Raw genomic sequence first — 20,555 nt, 5'->3', positions numbered from 1 at the left:
CAAAGGGCGAAGATCTCCAGGAGAATCTCCTGAGCCAACTCACACTCGTGAGAGATTGCGCTCTGCCTGCTCAGAGCGTCCGCCGTCTCATTGTAGTCTCCAGCCAGATGAACTGCCAAGATCGAAACTTCTTGTCGGATTGCCCAGAACCAGAGCTGCATCGCCTCCCTGCACAGAGGAAGTGACCCTGCCCCCCCACTTTTTGTTGAGGTAGTGCATGGCCACCGTGTTGTCCTTCAGGATCAGGACATTCTTCCCCCGCACAGTCGGCAGAAAAGCCTTCAGGGCTAGCCTAACGGCCCTCAGCTCAAACAGATTGATATTGAGTCTGGACTCCGACGGAGACCAACGATCGCTGTCTGTCAACTCGTTGGCATGAGCTCCCCATCCCGCGAGGGATGCTTCCGTCACGATCGTCACCTCCGACCAGGGTAGCCAAAAATGGAGCCCCCATCCATCAGATTGTCTTCGACGGCCCACCACAGAAGGTTCTGGACGACCGAGGATGGCACCTGAACAGGGTCCGACAACCTGCCTGAGGACAGACCACTGGAGCTTGAGTGTCCATTGCAAAGATCTCATCCGCAACCTGGCCTCTGGCACCAGAAGAATGCAGGATGCCATGAGGCCGAGCAATCCCAAGAACTAGAATGCTGGGAGACTCTGGGCAAGCTGAAACTTGTGCACCATCTGCTGAATGTGATGAGCCCTCACCTGGGGAGGAAAACACTGCCCCAGGGACGTGTCGAGCACAGCTCCGATGTACTGGAGCCTCCGAGTTGGTGTCTGGGAGAAGCCCAGCTTGTGGAGGGAGTGGCAGGTGACCGACAGATCCAGGACTAGCTCGGGAGAGCGCGCCCTGATCAACCAATCGTCCAGGTAGGGGTAGACGTGAATCCCCCCCTTTCCTGAGGTGCGCTGCCACCACTACCATGAGCTTGGTGAAGACCCACGGGCGTAGGTCAATCCAAACAGCAGGACCTGAAACTGAAAGTGTGAGTCCCCAACTGCGAACCTCAGGTACTTCCTGTGCTTTGGATGTATCGGCACATGAAAATAAGCGTCCTTGAGGTCGAGACACACCAACCAGTCCTGAAGTTGAAGGGCCTGGAGGACGAGAGAGTAACCATCTTGAACCTGTCCTTCCTGAGGAGTTTGTTCAAACCGCGCAAGTCCATGATGGGTCTCAATCCCCAGTCTTTCTTGGAAATCTAAAAATAAGGGGAATACCATCCCTTGTTCCTCTCCGCTACAGGCACCAGTTCTATGGAGCCTTTCTCCAGCAGGGATTGAATTTCCTGCGCAAGGAGCGGATCCAGACTCTGCAAAGAGAGATTCCTTGGTGGATTGTCTTGAGGCCTCTGCCAGAAAGGAAGACAGTAGCCGTGGGTTATGATCTCCAGAACCCACACATCTGAAGTAATGGCGCGCCACTCTGCAAGATGCTGCGCCAGCCTTCCCCCAACCGGCGAACCATGGGACATGGCCTCATGACTGAGCTGAAGCGGCTGTGGCGTTGCCTGAGGGCAAAGAGGCAACAGCCCGAGCGGCCTTGGCACCTCGAGTACCTCGTTTTCCACCTCTGGCACTCCTACAGTGGCCCCTTTGACTGGCAGCTCCTCTCGCTTTACCAAAGGATGAGTAATAACGAAAAAGGAACCTCCCCACCATTGCTGTCCCCTAGGACGAAAAGGCGGAGGTTGGCGAACTGCAGCGCCCAACGACGACTTCGCTGCAGTTTTGGAGGTCTGCAACCTCTCAAGGCTCTCGTCAGCCTTGCTGCCAAAAAGATGTTCCCCGTCAAAGGGCATGTTGAGGAGCCGGGCCTGCACATCAGGAGCAAACCCCGACTTCCGCAACCACGCAAACCTGCGTATCAGGGTGCTCGCCGCCATGGACCGGCTGACGCAATCTGCCATGTCCAAACCTGACTGAACGGCCTCACACATGGCATCCTTGCTATCATGAACCATGGCAAGGAAACCATCCCGTTCGTCCTCTTTGGGAATATGTTCAGCCGCTAAGGAAACAGTTCCACAGAGTGTGCGTGAAACGTGACAAGGCACATACGGAGTTGGGCGCCTGGAGCGCCATACCCCCTTAAGAAAACACTTTGTTTGCCCAGCCGTCAAAACGCTTGTCGTCCCTATCAGGAGGGATGGTAGGATACAACGCCTGCTTTGCTGGGGCCGTAGCCGCCTGCACCACCAAACTCTCCGGAGTGGGGTGCTTGGTCAAGTAGCAGGGGTCGCTACTGGCTGTGCGGTATTTTCGCGGCAAAGACTTGCCCGCTGCCGGAAGACTCTCCGGAGCAGTCCAAGCCGCCGCCACCCTCCTCTGTAGAGCCATATGGAATGGCAGTACCGGGTCAGTTGGTGGACCTTGGTCGAGGATATCAGTATGGTCATCCTGAAGAAAATCCCCTGGGGGAGCACCCCATCCCAAGTACTCGGTGACCCTAGACATAAGGCGCCAGTACGAGGAGTCGGCATGAGTGCCAGGCTCAGGCCTACAAAACTCCACCTCCGGAGAGGTGTCCAGCCCACTGCCATCGCGCAGGGACTGCCGCAGGTCCTCAATTTGGCTATGGCCCGAGAGAATCTCGTCTGGCACCGTATCAGGAACCATGCCATCATCAGAGCCCTCATCCACCTATGAAATAAACTCAAGATGGCTGTAAGAAGGCACAGAATGTGGAACAAAGCCATGTTTGACCTTATACCGAGCCTTTCTAGGAGGTTCCACTGAGCCCCGGAGGTAACCCCGTCGAAACAGCCTCGAAAAGAGTCAAGGGTGTCGAGTGAATCGGCGTAGATGCCGAACGCGGCGCCGGCAGCATCGATGGCGTCGACACAGGCCTCGAGGCCGGAGCCCCGAGCGTGTCCCTCGACAGCCTGGGCGCCGACGACTCCTTTGGAGGCGGGGCCTCTAAAGAGTCCATCGACAACCTCGGCGCCACCGGCGTAGACATCATCCTCGAAGACACCACAGGTGCACACGGTCTCGAGCGTGTCGAGGACCGGGACCTGGAACGGGCATGACGAGAACTATTCCCCTTGTCCGAGCGGGACCTCTCCCGCGAATCGTGCCGACCACCTGAGCCCGAAGGCGTGCGAGCGGTGTCTCACGACCGACCCCACTCGGAGGCGCGGACGGACCAGTGCCCTGCGATTCGAGAATCGCTAACATTTTCTTCCCGAAGGAAGCCCATTCCTCCGGCGTCGCATGCTTGGTGGGATAAGCGACCCGCCGACAGGCAGAGTCCTCGGATGAGGACGGGGAAGGCAACCGACGACAGCGCTTCCGGGAGTGCCTCGAAGAGGCAGAGGAGTGGCGGGACCGACTCTGGGACCGAGACCCACTGGACTTCTGACGACGATGCAGAGAGTCGCCCCTCGAATCGTCCGTCGAAAGCCGCGCAGACCTCGACTTCCGTGGCTCGGACACCTTACCTACCGACAGTTTCTTCTTGCGCTCCTGCAAGGCTTTGGACGTGAGCAACTGGCAGTCGAAAGTCATCCGTGTCATGGGCCTCCCCGAGGTACCAGAGGCAGGCGTTGTGCGAGTCCGTCACCAACATCTTGGACCCACAGTCCCCGCACTTCTAAAAGCCCGGACGCGGGGTGGAAGACGAGGTAGACATCTTCACTAAGAATATACTTCACAATACGAACAGTTTCGAAGAACCGAGAAAGAACAGAAACTCCAAAGAGTCGAGGTGCGCCGAGATCTCTGAAGCGAACACGTTCGTGGAAAAAAAGGAACTGAGGCTACGGGCGTCGTGCGTCCTACTTATAACATCCAGTGAGGTCGGCGGAGGTCTTCCAGTGCGGTGTATCGACGCAGACGATTTTCCGAAGCAGCACAGCTGTGGTGATTGCATGTCAGATACGGAATACGTCGGAGGACCCAATACCCTGGAAAGCAGTTTTAATAGGGAGGTTCTTAAGTGGATCTTTGTGCATGTGTTCGAACGGGGAGCCCATAAGCCTGTTTAGTACCACATTTAGGTCCCATCCGGGAGCTGGGTTAGATATGGGAGGGTGGATCCTTTTTACTCCCTCCATGAAGGCTTTTATAACTGGAACTTTCCACCATGACACCTTATGTTGACACGTGGTGTATGCGGAAAGTGCAGCTATATGAACTTTAATAGAATTAAAGACTAACCCGGAGTCTAATAAGTGAGTCAGGTAAAGAACAATCTGTGTGGGAGAGCAGTCAACGGGGTTGATGCTCTTTGCTCTACACCAGATGACAAACCGTTTCCACTTGCTAGAGTAGCAGTAACGAGTGTTCGGTTTTTCCTTGCCTCTTTAAGGATGTCCATGCATCTTTGAGGGAGTTGTAAATGTCCGAATTCTACGATCTCAGGAGCAAGCTGCTAAATTGAGTGTCTGTGGGCATGGGTGCAGCGTTCTGGCCTTGTCCTGACACAGCATGTTGTACGGGCAGGGTAGTTTTACCGGTGGAGACAGTGACATCTCCATTAGGTGAGCGAACCAGGGTTGGCGGGCCAACATAGGGGCCACTAGTATCATGGTAACTGGTTCCTGGTGCATCTTGTGCACTATCTTGTTGAGAAGGGGAGTCCGGGGGGGGGGGGGATCTTCTCGTAATGGCCATTTGTACTCTGTGGGCAGAGGGAAGTCTCTGCTGAGTTTGTCTGCCAGCAGATTGAGTTCCCCTGGTACATGTTGTGATAACAGGAACATGTTGTGTTTGAGAGCCCACTTCCAGATGTTCTGGGACAGCTTGGACAGTCCTGGAGAGTGAGTGCCCCCTTGCTTGTTCAGGTAGTACACGGCTGTGGTGCTGTCCGTGAGGACCAGCACTGTCTTCCCCTGAAGGTGTGCCTGGAAAGCCTTCAGTGCCTTGAAGACCGCCAGTAGTTCCAGCAAATTTATGAGTTTGGACGCTACACTCTGAGTCTGTGTGCAGTCTGATGGGATAGGTGAGCCCCCATCCTGTGAGGGATGTATCTGTGGCTTCCACTGCGGTGGTGGCGAATGGTTTCCCTATTACGAGCTTTTCCTTCGACCACCACTGCAGCGAGAGAACCAAGGCCTGCAAGACCACCACTAGATCGTCCCATTGTCCGCTGGCCTGACACCACTGGCTGTTGAGCCACTCTTCAATTGGACGCATGCACAGTCGCGCGTGAGGTACTAAATATATACATGACGCCATCATTCCCAGCAAACGCATTGCTTTGCGTACCGTCACCTCTTGACCATCTACATATTGAGGGATCTGAAACAGCATATTTTGGACCCTCTCGTTGGAGGGGAAGACAAGGCTGTCCTTTGTCCGAATTAGAGCCCCTAGGAATTGCTTGACCTGGCTGGGGTCTAGGCTGGACTTCTTCTCGTTGATGGAGAAGCCCAGTTCGAACAAAAGGTCTACAGTCTTTTGGGTATTTGAGAAGCATGTCTCGTAGGAATCCCCTGTTATGAGCCAATCGTCGAGGTAAGGGTATACTGGGATGGACAACCTGCGCAGGTGGGCCGCTGCCACTACCTTTGTGAATACCCTTGGCACTGACGCTATGCCAAAGGGTAGCACTTTGAACTGGTAGTGTTTGCCCTCTATCATGAACCTGAGGTATTTCCTGTGCGCTGCCAACATTGAAATATGAAAGTATGCATCTTTCATGTCCAGTGTTGCCATGTAATCTCCCTGTGAAAGCAGGGGGGATTACTTCCTGTAAGGTCACCATACGAAATTTTTTAAGTTTGACAAATTTGTTCGCTGGGTGCAGATCTAGTACAGGGCGCATGGTTAAGTCCTTTTTGGGTACAAGGAAGTACACTGAATAAATACCCTCCGTTACCTGTGATAGAGGCACGACATCTATTGCTCCTTTTTCTAGTAGCAGTTCGACTTCTTGTAGAAGGAGGGGGAGGTGCTCTGGTGATAGGTGTCTTCCCCTTGGGGGTCTGAATGTAGGGGACCGACTGAATTCGATGAAGTAACCGCGGGGTATGGTTGACAATACCCAGCGGTCTGTTATTCCCTCCCATGATGGTAGAAAAGATGTTAACCAGCCCCCGACCGGCGATGCATGGGATGGGACCCGAACCTTCGGGTCATTTGGTGTTGGTAGCCGGGGAGCGTCTAGGAGTGGGGCCCCGACCTCTTCCCTTGCCACGACGTTGTCCTCTTTGAGCGTATTGTCCGCTGGTTCCTTGAGTGGAGGACCAGTTGCCTGTGAGGAGTACCGTTTTTGTTGCTGTTTTTGTCGTTGGCCACAAAAAAAGCATCTGTTGCCGTAACCTCGCTTATTGGGAGGCCTTGAGATCTGGTCTAGAGTCTTTAGGGTATCAAAATCCTTAGCTGTCTCCAGTGCGTCATCCACCGCTTTACCAAACAGTTTAGAGTCCTCAATTGGTTTGTTGATGAGTGACGCCTGGGTCTCTGGCTTAAAACCTGAGTTCCGGAGCCAGACATGACGCTTGAGAAGTACCCCCTGAACTAAAGACGGGCCAGCCGTCTCCGCAGCATCTAGCGTGTTCTTAAGGATGCTCTGGTTAACCAGAGTACCTTCTGTTACAGTGGCTAACAAACAAGTTTGTACGGGCTCAGGGACTTCGAGGTCTTGGCATCAGTCTTCCCCATTGGGCATCAGCGTAGCTTGCCAGTAAAGTATCGTTATTGGCAATTCAGGTGGAGAAAGCTGCCAAGGCTGTAATCCTCTTTCCCAGGGCATAAAGCTTCTTTCCCTCCTTGTCTGGGGGTGCTTCGCTAGTAGATAGTGGAACCCCTGCCCTTTTCCTTGTGGTGGTTACTACCAAGGAATCCGGTATTGAGTGACCCTTAATGTATAATGGGTCCGAGGGTGAGGGACTAAAAAGTTTCTCAATTCTTGGGTTGACCCCTCTAACCAACACAGATGTTGATAAAGATGGAATAAGTCATCTCTTGACTGAGGCGAGAAGGGGAATGGCCTGCCTAGTAGGTGGTTTCTCCTTAATGATTTTCTCCACAAAGTCTATTTCTGGAGTAATTTCCCCTGTATCAATTTCAAAATGTGCTGCTGCTTTATGTAGTAGCGCATTGAAAGTGGGTTGGCCATCTATAGGTGACGGGTTTCTGACTGGTGTGGTCTGAGCAGAGGACAGATCCCGAACGTCAGGTTCTGCTGCATTCCTGGAGACTGCCAAGGCTGTGAGCCACCTCCATCTGGGTCTTCTTCGAAGCCCCCTCAACCCATGTCTGGGTACTCTTCAAAACCTTCTTCAGGGCTTTGTTGATTCTCAATATTTAGGAACTCTTCATCCTCCTGAAAGTGAGAGTCTTCTTCAGTGAGGTCATATGTATTAACCTCCTCTTGAAGTGGGTCAAATAGTCTTTGGTATTTGGCCCTGGGGTCTTCATGAAGTATCTCTCTTGATCTCTTGGGTGTTACATGTTGAGGGGTGGACATAAACCTATCTAGTTTGTCCATACATGGTTGGAATCTTTCTAAAGTCCACTGGGGTAACCCAGAACGGTCTGGAGGCGTAAAGGGAAGCTCTTCCGTCTGTAGCCGTCGAGATCTCTCCCATAGCGTCGAGGATATACTCCCTTCGCCCTCTGAGAAACCTTCTCGTGGGCTAGGTCTTTCCTTTGACTGAGAGGGAGGTTCCTGCCTGCCTTCCGTCTGTTTCGGCGTCTCCCTGGCCTTGTGAGCGGGGCTCGGCGAATCCTTCACCATCCCGTCTGAGCGTCAGTGGAGACTATTCGAGCCAAGCTCTCGATGACTAAACTCTGTCAAGGGTTAGTCTCGCACAGTGTTCGACGGTGCCAAGACATTTTCGTCGACGGGCACCCTTACGAGGTGTATCGTCTGGCGTTTTGGTGGTAGCGCCCTTATTTGTGGACGGCCCAGTCGCTTGTCGCTTTTGCGGGGAGGGCTTGCGACCCTTACGGTCGGCAGAGGCTGCCTTTAGGCTCGGCGTCTCCGTTGGCGCTAGGGCTTTCTTCGACTTAAGAGTGCCGTGGGTTGTGTGTTTATCTTTATGTTTATGTTTCTTATGTGCGTCAGCATCGCCGGGGTGTACATCCCCATAAGTAGGGCGTAAGCCAAACTTGTCGGGGCCGGGGACAGACGTGAAGGAGCAGGAACGCTCCCTGGAGAGGTCAACAACCTCCGATACGGAGGTAGTGTTATCACTGTCCCCCTCGTCACATTCGGTGGCGGCGGGTGAGGAATCAGCTCTAGACATAGCATAGGCTGCCCACCTCTTGACCCTGCGGTCCTTTAAAGTCTTTGGGCGAAGAAGTTTACAGGCCGCATAGCCGTCGTGGTCGAGGGGTAAGCAGCGGTTACACTGCTTATGCTTATCCTTCCACGTGAATTTGCTGTTACAGCGCAGGCAAAATCTAAAAGGAGTCCTCTACATATCTGAGGATACAGTTATAAGTGAGAACGACCCTGAAGGAAAGGGGGGTGAAAGAGAAAGGCATTCTTAGAAAGAAACAGAAGTGTCCCATGACCCCCACTCTCCCTACCGGCGAGGCCGGGCCACATGTTCATCAGTGCCGAAGGATCGCCTTTGTCGAAATCACTGCCGAAGATCTTGATCGGCGGTGGAACAGCCTAGCCGTCAAAGGAGGGTTAGGATTCAATGATACTTTAAAAATAAAAACGACCAAGGGTCGAATAAATGGTATTGGCAATTTGTCTCTAACGCGCTCCGCATTAAGTCGGCCGGTATTCTGGGCGGAAAAAAACAAACTGAGGGACCTAGACGCGTGAGGGATTTTGGGTACACTGCACGTCACTATAGGGATAGTATTACAGACACGCCTATGTCGACATTCCCTTTTCGACTACGAAAAACAAAATGCATTACTCCGCAGTGACCAATGGATGTCGGACTATGCCCAGCATGTGATTCTAAGCACATTAACAAGCATCAGAAATGTATTTTATTATGAGTGTTTTGTGATCATATTAATTGCCTGTAGTCATTTTTATAGTGTTTGGTTGGCCATAAATAAATACACTATTTTATAACTATCCGTCCAAGTACAATCTTTGAATACTTACCTTGTGGATTCATTGTGGACCCTTTTTCAGGCTCACCCCCTACCTGGGACCTAGCCTTGGCCACTCTCCATGTTACCCTTGATTGGTTTGGCTACAGCTCCTAGAGTTATCACCATTCACTAACTAGGTTGGCCTCCTACACCTCTGTCCACCAGGCCCAAGTGTACAAATCCAGTCTAACACTGGGTCAAACCTTTTGTGAGATTAGGACTGTTAGGGAGATTTATCATTGTTATGCCAAATCCACTGCAAGACCCTGCAGCACTTGTTGCTGGACTTCTGTAAATTGTTCTTGTTCTCCTGAAGAGGCGAGTCTTTTCCCCTCATTCATTCTTTTTGCTCTGACCATGGGAACCCTGTTTATTGTATGTTTACTACATTTTATGGAGTCTTGCTTTACTCCATACTTTTTAAAAGGCATACATGTTTCACTTTGACAGCAACTTTTGTATAGTGTTGCTGAGAGCCCTTTGGGCTCTTTTTATATTCTTATTTTCCTTAAAAACTACTGTTCTCAATGTTAGAGGGATATTTTTTATCCTACTTAGCTTTTCTTTTTAGGAGATCAGCACACAGCACCCTATGTGGAGTGCTGACAGGTTATCTTGTATCCCCTTTCTCACTGCTCTTGTAATATTTGTTACAGTGACAAGCATACCGTTATGGCCGGTGGCAGTGGATGGGTTTTACTGACTTTAGTGAAATCTTTGTTTGCAGGCTGTCTTCACAGCACAAAAGCGTCACCAGTGGCCCAAAACAGAGGCTGCTACTTCTTCTTTAGCCATTTCTTTTGTGGTTGTCCTTTCTTGGTCCAACTGCTGTCCTGGGTGGAGGAGGTCCTGGTTTGAGATTTGCCTTTAAGCCCCTTCCAGAAACGGAGAGGAGACCACTGCTGCCTTGAGCACGTTTTCAAATCAACAGAGGAACTCTGAGGAGGAATCCTAGAGGACTCCTCCCTTCCCTTTGACTGGTGGGACCAAATAGCCATAAGACAGCCTGCCAGACGAGCCATCCACCAACGTGCTTTGACCTTCCTGGGATGCAAACCGCCAATACACGGGAATGCAGTGCATAGTCTTCCTGTGAACAATTCCGCCCAGAACGTTGGTGTGCTCCAGTTGGACCCCTCCGAGACAACCCCCCCCTCTCCTTAAAGTCCCCTCACCAGAGTGCAGGACTGAAGAATCAAGGCAGATTGTGCGGGCGTTAAACACTCCCTCTTGGGGTCACTGAAAAGGTGCCAAACCTGCAGTCAGAGCACAAAGAATCCTTTGCTGGGAGTCCTTTCTGTCAGCCGCTGCTTCAATATCCCTTCCAGAGTCCCTCCTTTCATCACCATGACCAAGGAACATGAGACCGGGCCCATCTCTGCTGCACCGCAAAAGAATCCAGCTTCATCTTCAATACTAGTCGGGTACTGTGGGACTTGTGGTAGTACATACCTCAAGTCATTCTGTCGCTCCTTTTCTGCTGGAGTGTTGATTGCAGTGTTTTGGTGATCACTAATACTGTTCGCCCAGGCACAATGCTTGCGCGCCCATAGGGAGCCTTTCCAAAAGTTCTTGAAAACCTTTTGACCCATAAAAGCAGTTTACTAACCTGTGATAGAAAGATCCTCTGGAATGTTGCCTTTTCTGCATGTGTGCCTTACCTGCTTTACCTCCAATCTGTCTTTGAAGAACTCATACCTAGATTGGGATGGACTGCTAAAGCCTTAAGGCCTCTGAAGTATTACAAGTCTTTTAAAGTATTTAACTGCTATTGTTGGTGTCGAGTAGCCCTTTTTATTCCTACAATAGAACATTTTCTGAGTTTCTATAACAAGTGATTTTACTTACCATTGAACTGTGTTCATGAACTGTAAAATTCCCTTCTATTGGTTTACTCACCTGAAGTATTGCTTATGTTTTCTCGTGTTGATCAATAAAAATAATACTTAATTGAATAACTTTACCTTGCGTATATAAAATATTGTACTATAAGTGTGTACGTTTTCCTGGGCATATGTATTTACTGGGCTCATTGTTCTTTCATACAGCTCACATATCTCCCCTAAGGTAAGCCTGACTGATCTGCCATACTACCAAACCTTTGAGTAGTAAAGACTTCTACTAGAAGTTGGAGCCAATATGCCAAATGAGTAGTTTCATAAAGTCTTTCTCCAGGTGGACCTTAGGAAAACTCCCCTAACAAGGACTGCTCAACACATCAAGGCAAACGCCAAATGTACTTAATGTAATGGGTTATTTATGAACGCGTTTAATACCCAGAGGTTTCTAAGCATGGACCCGGGGATCGAAACTGTGTTGCTCGGCTTTTTGCTTCCAAAGCGAGCGCGTTGCCCCTGAGCTATCCTCCTGAGACGTATGGGGGCACATTTTCAGGAAAGATCCTTGACATTTTTCTCTTACAGAATCTTAAAAAAAAAGAAAAATGAAATATCACTTACCACCCAGCAGGCATTGCCAAGATCAGCAATCTTAACTTGAAGCTTCTCTGCATTTTGAGGATCCAGCGGATTTAAAAGGAAGTTCCCAGCAGTAGATTTTTCTAGGGGGGAGAAAGAAAAAAACAGTAACTTTCAGTAACTGAACTGCCGATTGAATATGCTTTTTAATTTGCAGTTCAGATGGGAGGATTTGGGAGGCCGTCCTATTTATGGTAAACTGGGAAAACACTTGAATGGTTGGCCAAAACCAAACCAAGGTAAGTTATGCAAACAGTCAAGACTTAGTCTCAGGAAAAGTGAGAGTGGCTACAATGAGCAGAAACAGAGCAACACTAACAGTATACATAAAAAACATTTATGACACATAAATTGACCATTAGCAATTCGAGTTGCATATGAATTAGTTACCAGTATTAACCAGGTGAGTGCTCAGATGCAAGAACAATCCGTAAAAAAATAGTTAGACAAAGTACAAGTACAGCTTCCTTCAATCTTATGAAGTCCAACCATAAGATGGGTTGGGGCTTTGTGCCCAAATGTCACGGGTTCCAAAAGATAGCCTCTTTAGGTAGGGTAGTCAGAAATGATGCAGTTGGCTAGCGGTGTTGCTTTATCAGGTTTTTTTAATGTTAGATAAATATTAAACTGCTGGCAGGTAAATGTACCTCTCTATCATGTTCACCGGGTATGACCTTGGAAGGACCTTCGTCCAGGTTTGATGACCAGAGGTAGTTCAGGACAAGGACTTTATGTCCAATGTTACCCTATGCAGAAACAGGTATGTCAACGTACCCCCTCCAACCACCCCTATGACTGATACTACCAGGTACCACTGCAGGACCTCTCAAATCCTTTGGGGACACAATCTTCTGTGTTTGGTTTGGGTGAAGAAGGCCCAGGGGTCGTGGGTGCAGAGGTCATTTTACCATTCAGGAGGGTTGGGGTAGATCGATTTTATCCAAACAGAAAAGAGAAATACATGTTGCGCGCACCATGTGAATGTTAAAAACGAATTGGATTGTTACAGTATTGCAGTTTTGCATGCATTTGGAATAGTTAATTGAGTTTTGCTAAAGGTTACTTTTAGTGGTATGTTATGTCAAATGGGACACATTTTAGATTTGCATACATGTAGCAACATAAATTGTGTGAATATAATATGGGAGCACATTGTGCTACTTGGTACAAAGATTAAAAGCACAGAAATCTCATAGGCGGTAGTGTTAAACACACATGCACAATATTAAACATGTACACATTCTTGCACAGGGAAACTGTCTGGCCACGGAAGAGATTGGCAGGGTGACAGCTGAAACCACATGGTAACGGCTATTTGGAGCTACAACAGAATGGCCCAAGGTTTTAGCGTGGAAATTGTTAAGCCAGTAGCCGGAGAAGCATCTGCTACCTGGTACTGTCAATCTAGGGGCACCAACTAAATTTGTAACAGGGTGACTGGGAGAAGAGTTGACCGCGGGCCTTTGGGGAGGTAGATTACCAGGAAAAAGATTCTCTTATGGGAACATAGGCCAGATTAATTGAACTGGTTGTAGCGCACAATGAAAAGGCGAGAAAACAAATGCATATCTAGAGTGTAGGAGTGCTTGGAGAAACAAGTTGGTTCCGATCAAAAGAGCCTTTTTGTTAGCTCTTCACAGTCTCAAAGTGTCCAAATATAAACCATGTGTGTCATATTTGGCATTGCAGTTCCGTGAACTTGTGAAAGCTGTACTATAAATGTATTGTATGCCATGTAAGTGGTGGGTGTCTTGCAGGAAGAAACTAAAGAAGAGGGTTGGGCTTGTATTTGCAAAGTCATGAAAATTGTATGCTCAATGGGATGGTGCCACAGTGGAAGCCAGCCAATGAGATTGTGGGGATTAGATTTCCTTGTGTAGGCACAACCAATTTGTATTTTGGGTAATGACTTGTAAGGGAACATGAGATCTCCAAAGAGTTGCCCAGCCTCTCGCGCAGTAGCCTTTGTGAAATAAACTTGGTGTAATGACAACACGCATTCACTTCTTGGGAGGTGGGCTATTTTAGAGGACAGAGATCCGATGTGTCCTGTCATTTGGTGACCCAACATGATCCCTGGTCCCCAAAGAAGTTGCGAGTTTCCTGTCTGGACATGTTGGATGCAGCACTTTTCCGAGGGTATTAGTTATTGTGCACACAGAGAAGCGGTTTTCAGGAACCATACTGGTTAAAGGATGCTGCTCCTTAAGGCAGTACCACGGCCCAGCTATGCAGGATAATTGAGGTAAGCACCACTTTGAAGAGCTTCAGGGGGACGTCTAGTTTATGCGAGTGCACTGTGACGGTAAACCAAGTGGGGTTTTTGATCGCGTTATGTATTGTATTTCTTTGGAAACTTTTATAATTTGTGGGGTGTATGTAGAGCGTCAGATAGGGTGGTTGTGGGATGAGTGAATACATAGTTATGTTGAAAGTTTTTCCTTGTGTTTATATTTTATTTTCTTGGTTAGTCTAAAGTAGCTACAGGAATCTTTCTGTAGTCAAAGACAAAGTTGTATTTGGGAGCACTCTAAGAGACGAGGAATTTTTGGCTATGGCGGTGTAATATGTCTTTTGTATGTGTCTCGAGAAGGAATAGGAAAACAAAAAGTGAAACAATTGTGGTGTGACTAAGAACAAAATGAATGATGGGAGACAGTTTTAAGACATTGGGAGGGAAAAATTGGCTTTGGATGGGGTTTATTAGATTTTTGGCTCCATGTTTAGCTGTTAAGTTTTGGTAGAATTAGATTGTTGCATCCGGATTAATTTAAGTATGGAGACCCTACCCGATCATTTGTGTAAGGTGCTTCCAAGGCATCAAGTAAACATTTTAAAGTACTACAGGGAATGAGTAAAAGTGACTAAGGGGAACATGTTTAAATCATGGCTAAAGAAAAGGGACATTAGAAACTATGCATATCTTTTTAGTTACGCAGTATAAGGTCTATAAATTAGAAAAGCGATGTAATAGTTTAGAGTTATGGAACAAATATGAGAAAAGGGGGAACCACAGGGAGATGGAAAGGGAGCCAACTATGATTGATACAGAAGGTTCTTCTGCACCACCATATGGGTGCTTTCCCTTGGCGCCTGCCGAAGGATACTCCTATCCAGAGTATGAGCCCCAAGCGACGAATAACCAAAGCCCTCAGAGACGGGCTATGGAAGACTGTGAACGGGGGTAGAGAAGAAATGGCGCCTTAGTCAGCCTGGGAATCAGAGAGGTTACAATTAGAGGGGTGGCTTCTGGATAAATCCTATTGGAGAGAATGTCGAGGAGATATGCTGCCAACCGAAAGGTTACTCGAAAGACTAAGCGGTAAATGAGAGATGGTCTACATTCTCAACAGGTAGGACCGATGAAAGAGGGCTTGGAAGGGTCTTCTACAGGCAGAAGAAAGATAGGCTGAGAAGGGAACTTGAAAATCAGAGGTGTAGAGATTGGGATGAAACAATCACAAAGAGAGAAGGAGGTACTGGGACTACAACAGCAGGGCAGGGAACAAGGGAGTAGACAGAAAGAGGTTAGATTGGAGAAATGGAGGTATGGGAAAGTACTTTTTAGACGTCATAAAACTTCCACAAAGGATGTTCAGGTAGACCTTGATCAGACAGTGTTGCTTTAGGTCTAGGATTTGAACAAGAAGGAAAAGAGATGCATTCAGCAATAGAGGAGGAAGATGAGGACTGGGAAGAACTGACTGGAGAGAGCGCTCAGGGGGCGCAACAGCAATGGCATTCCCAGCAGTAGCGGCCACAGAGCCCACACCACGGGGTCTGAAGACATCCTGTGATCGCAGTATGGTGGTTGTAAGTAGAAGTGGAAGAACAGGAAAAATAAGGCCAACTTATTTCTGTTGCTTCAGAAAGGACAAGGAAAAGCTTATGATGTTCCCTGGTCACATATGGACCGGAGTAATTCAATGAAGGCACTGCCTCGGCCACTGTAGGATCAGGAAAGTGGATTTATGCTTTAGAAAAATATACTGCTGGGGTCATGTTAGCTATTAGGGACATGACACGTTTATTTTCAGCCTTAATTGGGGAACAATCAGAAGCCCTGTGAAGTTAAGATTAGAATCAAATTAATATGATGGATCACCTTTTAATAATTGTAGGGCGGATGTGTGCAAGGCCCTAGGGGTAGTATACTCTGATAAGCCAGATATTAATTCAATTTGAGCTAAAACCATTAAATTGGAAGATGATCCTACTATAAATATTCAGACAATTCAGGAAATGTGGAGAGGATGAACAGGAGAAGCATGGCATAACATAGCAATTTTATGTATCCAATGTTGAAAAAGGAACAAGTTACTTACCTGTAACTATTGTTCTCCAGCATGGAAGCAATCGTTTTTCAAAGAAACTAGCTGGGGGCAGATCTCGAACTTCGGCTGGAACCTCCCTCTGGAACAGCCTCCCTGCCACTCAAACTGGAGAACCATCTCAGGTTATGGAAGTACCTCAAGACCTTCCTCTTTGCTTCTGCCTTTGCTCCCCTTCTCCCCTGCTGATCTGCTCCATCTTGGCACTGTGTACCTGGCCACCCTCTGTCCCCTGGGCCTAGGTACCTGCTCACCCTGCAACCTTCCTGCACTGCCTCCTGGCCACCCCTTGCACTGGGGACTGTATATGTACCCATACAGCCCGACCCTCCCCCCGCATTTTTCTTCTTTTTCTGCACTAATCAGACTTACCCAGCCTTAAACACGGCACTTGCCGGCTGCACTACCACTGTTTATTGCCTCCATTTTCTATTTATTTGTATTATTAATATGTGCTCCTCAACTGCGCACTTTCCACTCTCCCCCTTCCCATGCACTTGCGCGTTCTCAATGTCACTGGACCTAGTAAGACCGTTGTGTTGTGTTCTCTCCTTTTCCCCCCTCTTGCCTAGTCGCGCTCTGAAACACTTGTACACAAGCGTGATACAAATATATATCATATGTCTGGCATGGATTTGCATGCTCATGAATACTCTCGTAGTCAGGCCGGGAATCCTCAGTTAAAGAAACAATAGTTTCACTTCACTTACAAACTGTATTTCTCCTCTAAACCAAATCACTGTACTCTGGGTCATACTGCCCCCAGGCCAATGACTGCCCTCTCTCCAAGCACCTCCTGGCAGTCGTAAAGTGGCAGTATGACCAAGAAGAGCCACAGAGGGGCAGGAGGGAGGGTTTGTATGTCAATCCATGCCAGACCCATGCAGGAGAACAATAGTTACAGGTAAGTAACTTGTTCCTTCCCGAGCATGGGGTCTGGCATGAATTCACATGCTCATGAATAAAGAACACATAGAAACACAACATTACACAACCACGGGAGGTGGCACGGCTCAAAAGAAGCAATTACTCTTACCTCTGGAACAAGCTCACCTTCAATCAAATAGGTTGCCTAGCGCTGCTTGGCGGATTCTGGACTCTTCCCTAGAATCCCTGTAGACACAGAATCTTGTGAAGGTGTGCGTAGACCTCCACATAGCAGCAGTGCAGATGTCCATCAGGGGCACACCAGACAGGAACGCTGTCGTCGCAGTGTTCGCTTTGGTGGAATGGGCTCTTGCACGGCTGGGCAGCAGTCAGTTAGCCAACTGATGACAGTGCGTGATGCAGCCGGAGAGCCACCTTGAGATGGAAGCCTTGGACAAGGGCTTCCCATGGTTCACAGGACCAAAGTTCAAACACAGTTTAGATGTCTTTCAAAAACTTAGTGCGTGCCACATAGAACGTCAGAGCATGAGCAACGTCCAGCGAGTACAAAGCCCTTCCAGCCAGCGATGAAGGTTTCGGAAAGAACACAGGCAACACAAAGGCTTGTTGAGGTGGAATTCCGACAATCTTTGGCATAAAGGAGGGGTGCGTCCGCAGCAACACCCTCGATTCATGAAAAGTCGGATATGGCTGTTTGCAGGAAAGGGCCCGGCTCTCACCTACCCTTCTAGCAGAGGTGATGGCCACAAGGAAAGCAGTTTTCCATGAGATGAACTTGAGGGGCCTGGTGCATAGGCTCGAAGGGACCCACCCCCCTCATGAGCCTCGTCAGCATCACATTGAGTTCCCATGACGGGGTAGGCGCCTTCACTGGTGGGAACAATCAAAACAGTCCTTTGAGGAACTCCTTGACGAGACGGTGGGACTTAAGAGAAGATTGTCCTGGAGACCTGGTGTAGCTGGAAATAGTCAGATGTACCTTCATAGAGGCGTGCGCCAGCCCCGCCTTAGCCAAGGACAAGTATGGAGGGAAGGAGGCTGAAGAAGAGTGGTTAGACTACTACTTCCTCACTGCTGCCGAAACCACCAAGTCTGGGGTAGGCTGCGATTGTAGGCATTTTGGTGCAGACTGGCACCCAGTACTTTTTCTCCAGCCTATCTCACTTGGCCAGGGCCAGATTCCTCATCAAAGCTAGGCCCTCCTCCCAAATGTCATCCATGAGAGGCACCACCATAATGGTCTTAATCTTGGCCTTGCACTGTTTGTAGAGGAAACCTTCCTTCTTGGCCTCTTCAGGTGTCAGTTGGAAGAGTTTGGACGCTCTGGTGACCATGGCATGGAACGACCCCATGTCTGGTGGAGAAGCCCTTGGCTGCGGCGTACCGCCAGCTGTGGCGATGTCGTCTGTAGTAGCCGTGTCCGGGTCCCTAGGGAAACGTGGGTGGCGGGGGCGACGTGGCACCGGTTTGGAGGTTGATGCTGCGGTTTAGGGATGGCTATTTTTTCCGGTGTCTTCTCCACTCTGGGCACCGCCGGGGCCATCTTGACAGAGTCAGCCCCTTTGGCCTTCGAGAGGGCAGCCACCACCAACTCGATCATTGAAGACTACTTCACCTGGACCACCTGGGCATTCTGGGGGAGGTCCATTGCCTTTTCTTGCACCTTCGTCTTCTCTGGCTTTTCCTGCAGCTTCGCCGATTTCCTCTTCGAGGAGGAGCTGGAGCGATGGCTGGAGATGGAGGCAGATGGCGAAGATTGTATTTGTCTTTGTATTTTATTGAATTTATATAGCCTGTTACTCCAAAGTGCTTTACATGAGAACAAATAAACATACAGCAAGCATAAGATGACAATTGAACCACAACCTGAAAACAGCATAAAGAACAACTTACAAAATTTCAGCGGTGAGGAGGGTGTAGGAGGTGGCAAGGAGTAGTAGGTGTTAGAGGAGGCAAGAATGGGGGAAAGAGGGAATGCAGGAATGTGAGGGAAGAAGAGCAGAGAAGGCGAGACGGGAATCAAGCAGGGGAAGGGAGGAAGGGGATAGGAGGGATGGAGAGGGTAAGGAAGAGGAGGAGTAAGAGGTAAGGGTAAAAGGAAGGGAGGAGGTAGGGAAGTGAGTGGAAGAGGTAAGATTTTAGAGAAGAGAGAAAGGAATGGTAGGAGGGAGAAGAGCGGTTGTGAAAGGGGAGGCAGTTCCAGTGGAAAGGAGCAAGGAGTTGGAAGAAGTGGAAGCGGGAGGGGGCGCAGGGTGGAGGAGAGAGTAGGAAAAGATTAGCAGAGCGGAGAGGACGAGAAGAGGTGTAGAAGAAAAGAAGGGAGGAGAGGTAGGGGGAGCAAGATCAGAGGGATTTGAAAACAAGACAGAGGAACTTGAAATGGGAGTGAAAAGAGAGCCAACCTAGAGAGGTGAGGGAGGAGGAGATGGAGTCAAGAGATGAGAGAAGGCATAGGGAGCGGATGGAAGAGCGGTAGATGGATTTAAGAAGGGCGAGATGAGAGGAGGGGAGTCCGAAGAGAAGAAGGGGGAACAGTAGAAGAGTCTGGAGAAGGGGAGGGAAGTAATTAAATATGGAGACAAAGGTTACCGGAATGGGGAGAGAAGGAGAGCTGGGAGGGGGGGGAAGAGAATGAAGGGGGAGTGGAGGGAGGAGGAACAGTGATAGCAGGGATGAAAAGGAGTTCAGTTTTATCAGTATTTAGAGTAAGGAAGTGTGAGGACATCCAGGTTTTAATAGCAGAAAGGCAAGAAGAGAGTTTATCATGAATGTCAGGAGAGAAGGAGATTAACGTGCCCTGCCCACTGCGGGACCCGCTTGCGCCGCCACCCTGACGGAACTGGACTCGCTGTGCTTGGCCTTGTCTTGGGCCTCCACGGATGGAGCGCCATCAAAGGAATTAGAAGCCCACTCCTCAGATCCTAGGTGAGACATGCCCCTGCTTGGCGTATGGGGTAGAGGCTTTGGCGCTGAGCCACGCCGCCAGTCTACTGTGACGATCCTTCATGGTTTGCTTGGAGAACCATGAGTCAGATTTAACAATCTGCTTCCCTGTGTTCCGGATGGAGAAAGTAGAGGCACTGTAGGCATTTGTCCTCTACAAACATGTTCTGCAGTCTGCAGCTGGAGCAGAGCTTGAATGGGGAGTTTCCATCCCTCTTCTCTTGTGACATGGTCTGCAGTGCAGAGTAGGCCTGACAGCCTTCTGATCTTCGATGAAACTGACAATTCCTGCCCTTGAGGGGTGCTGAAATTCACTGACAAACGGATACCTGCTTGTCGGCTGATGGAGTGAAAGAGCACAAAGGCCCTGTTTGACAAAAATAGGACTTTTTAATCGAAAAAGGGCAAAAAACAGACTAGCTCATGGAGCAAAATACGAGGACTCCCAACACTTGAACATGCAGTAAAAATCTGAAGATGGCTGCCAGGAGGGACTTGGGGAGAGGGCAGTCATTGGCTGGGGGCAGTATGACCCAGAGTATAGGGATTGGTTTAGAGGAGAAATACAGTTTGTAATTGAAACTTTTTTCTCTTACTGAGGATTCCTGGCCTGACAACAGGGAATATTTATGAGCATGAAACCCATGCCAGACCCCATGCTGGAGAAGGAGGTTTTCTGACAAATGTGTATGGACAGAGGCCAAGGGGAGGCCAGAGATACAGGGGCATATAATTCATTTTTGAAAAAGAAAAAAAATGCTGAGCAGGCACAAAAAGCAGGAGGCTAAGCTTGTCCAGAAGAAATTGGCTAAAATTAATCTGGACAGAGCAGCGATTACTGGCTCCGTGGACGGAAAGCAGGGACGATCACAGCAACTGGCACAGTTCGAAT

The 20,555-nt window shown here is 49.1% G+C and overlaps 1 protein-coding gene across 4 annotated transcripts in view; it reads right to left on the bottom strand.

The window, feature by feature from the left end:
- SRPK1 (SRSF protein kinase 1) overlaps positions 1 to 20,555 on the bottom strand; it is a 936,001-nt gene that overhangs the window by 252,623 nt on the left and 662,823 nt on the right. For all 4 annotated transcript variants that reach the window (XM_069633441.1, XM_069633440.1, XM_069633438.1 and 1 more), the window contains one exon: positions 11,484 to 11,584. In XM_069633441.1, coding sequence (XP_069489542.1) covers positions 11,484 to 11,584 — 101 coding nt within the window. The remainder of the gene's footprint in view (positions 1 to 11,483; positions 11,585 to 20,555) is intronic.

The sequence above is a fragment of the Ambystoma mexicanum genome, chromosome 13, assembly GCF_040938575.1.
Source record: "Ambystoma mexicanum isolate Mex_15411 chromosome 13, UKY_AmexF1_1, whole genome shotgun sequence".
Lineage (NCBI taxonomy): Eukaryota > Metazoa > Chordata > Amphibia > Caudata > Ambystomatidae > Ambystoma > Ambystoma mexicanum.
Note: the sequence above shows the minus strand (reverse complement) of the source record. Positions and strands in the feature narration are given on the sequence as shown.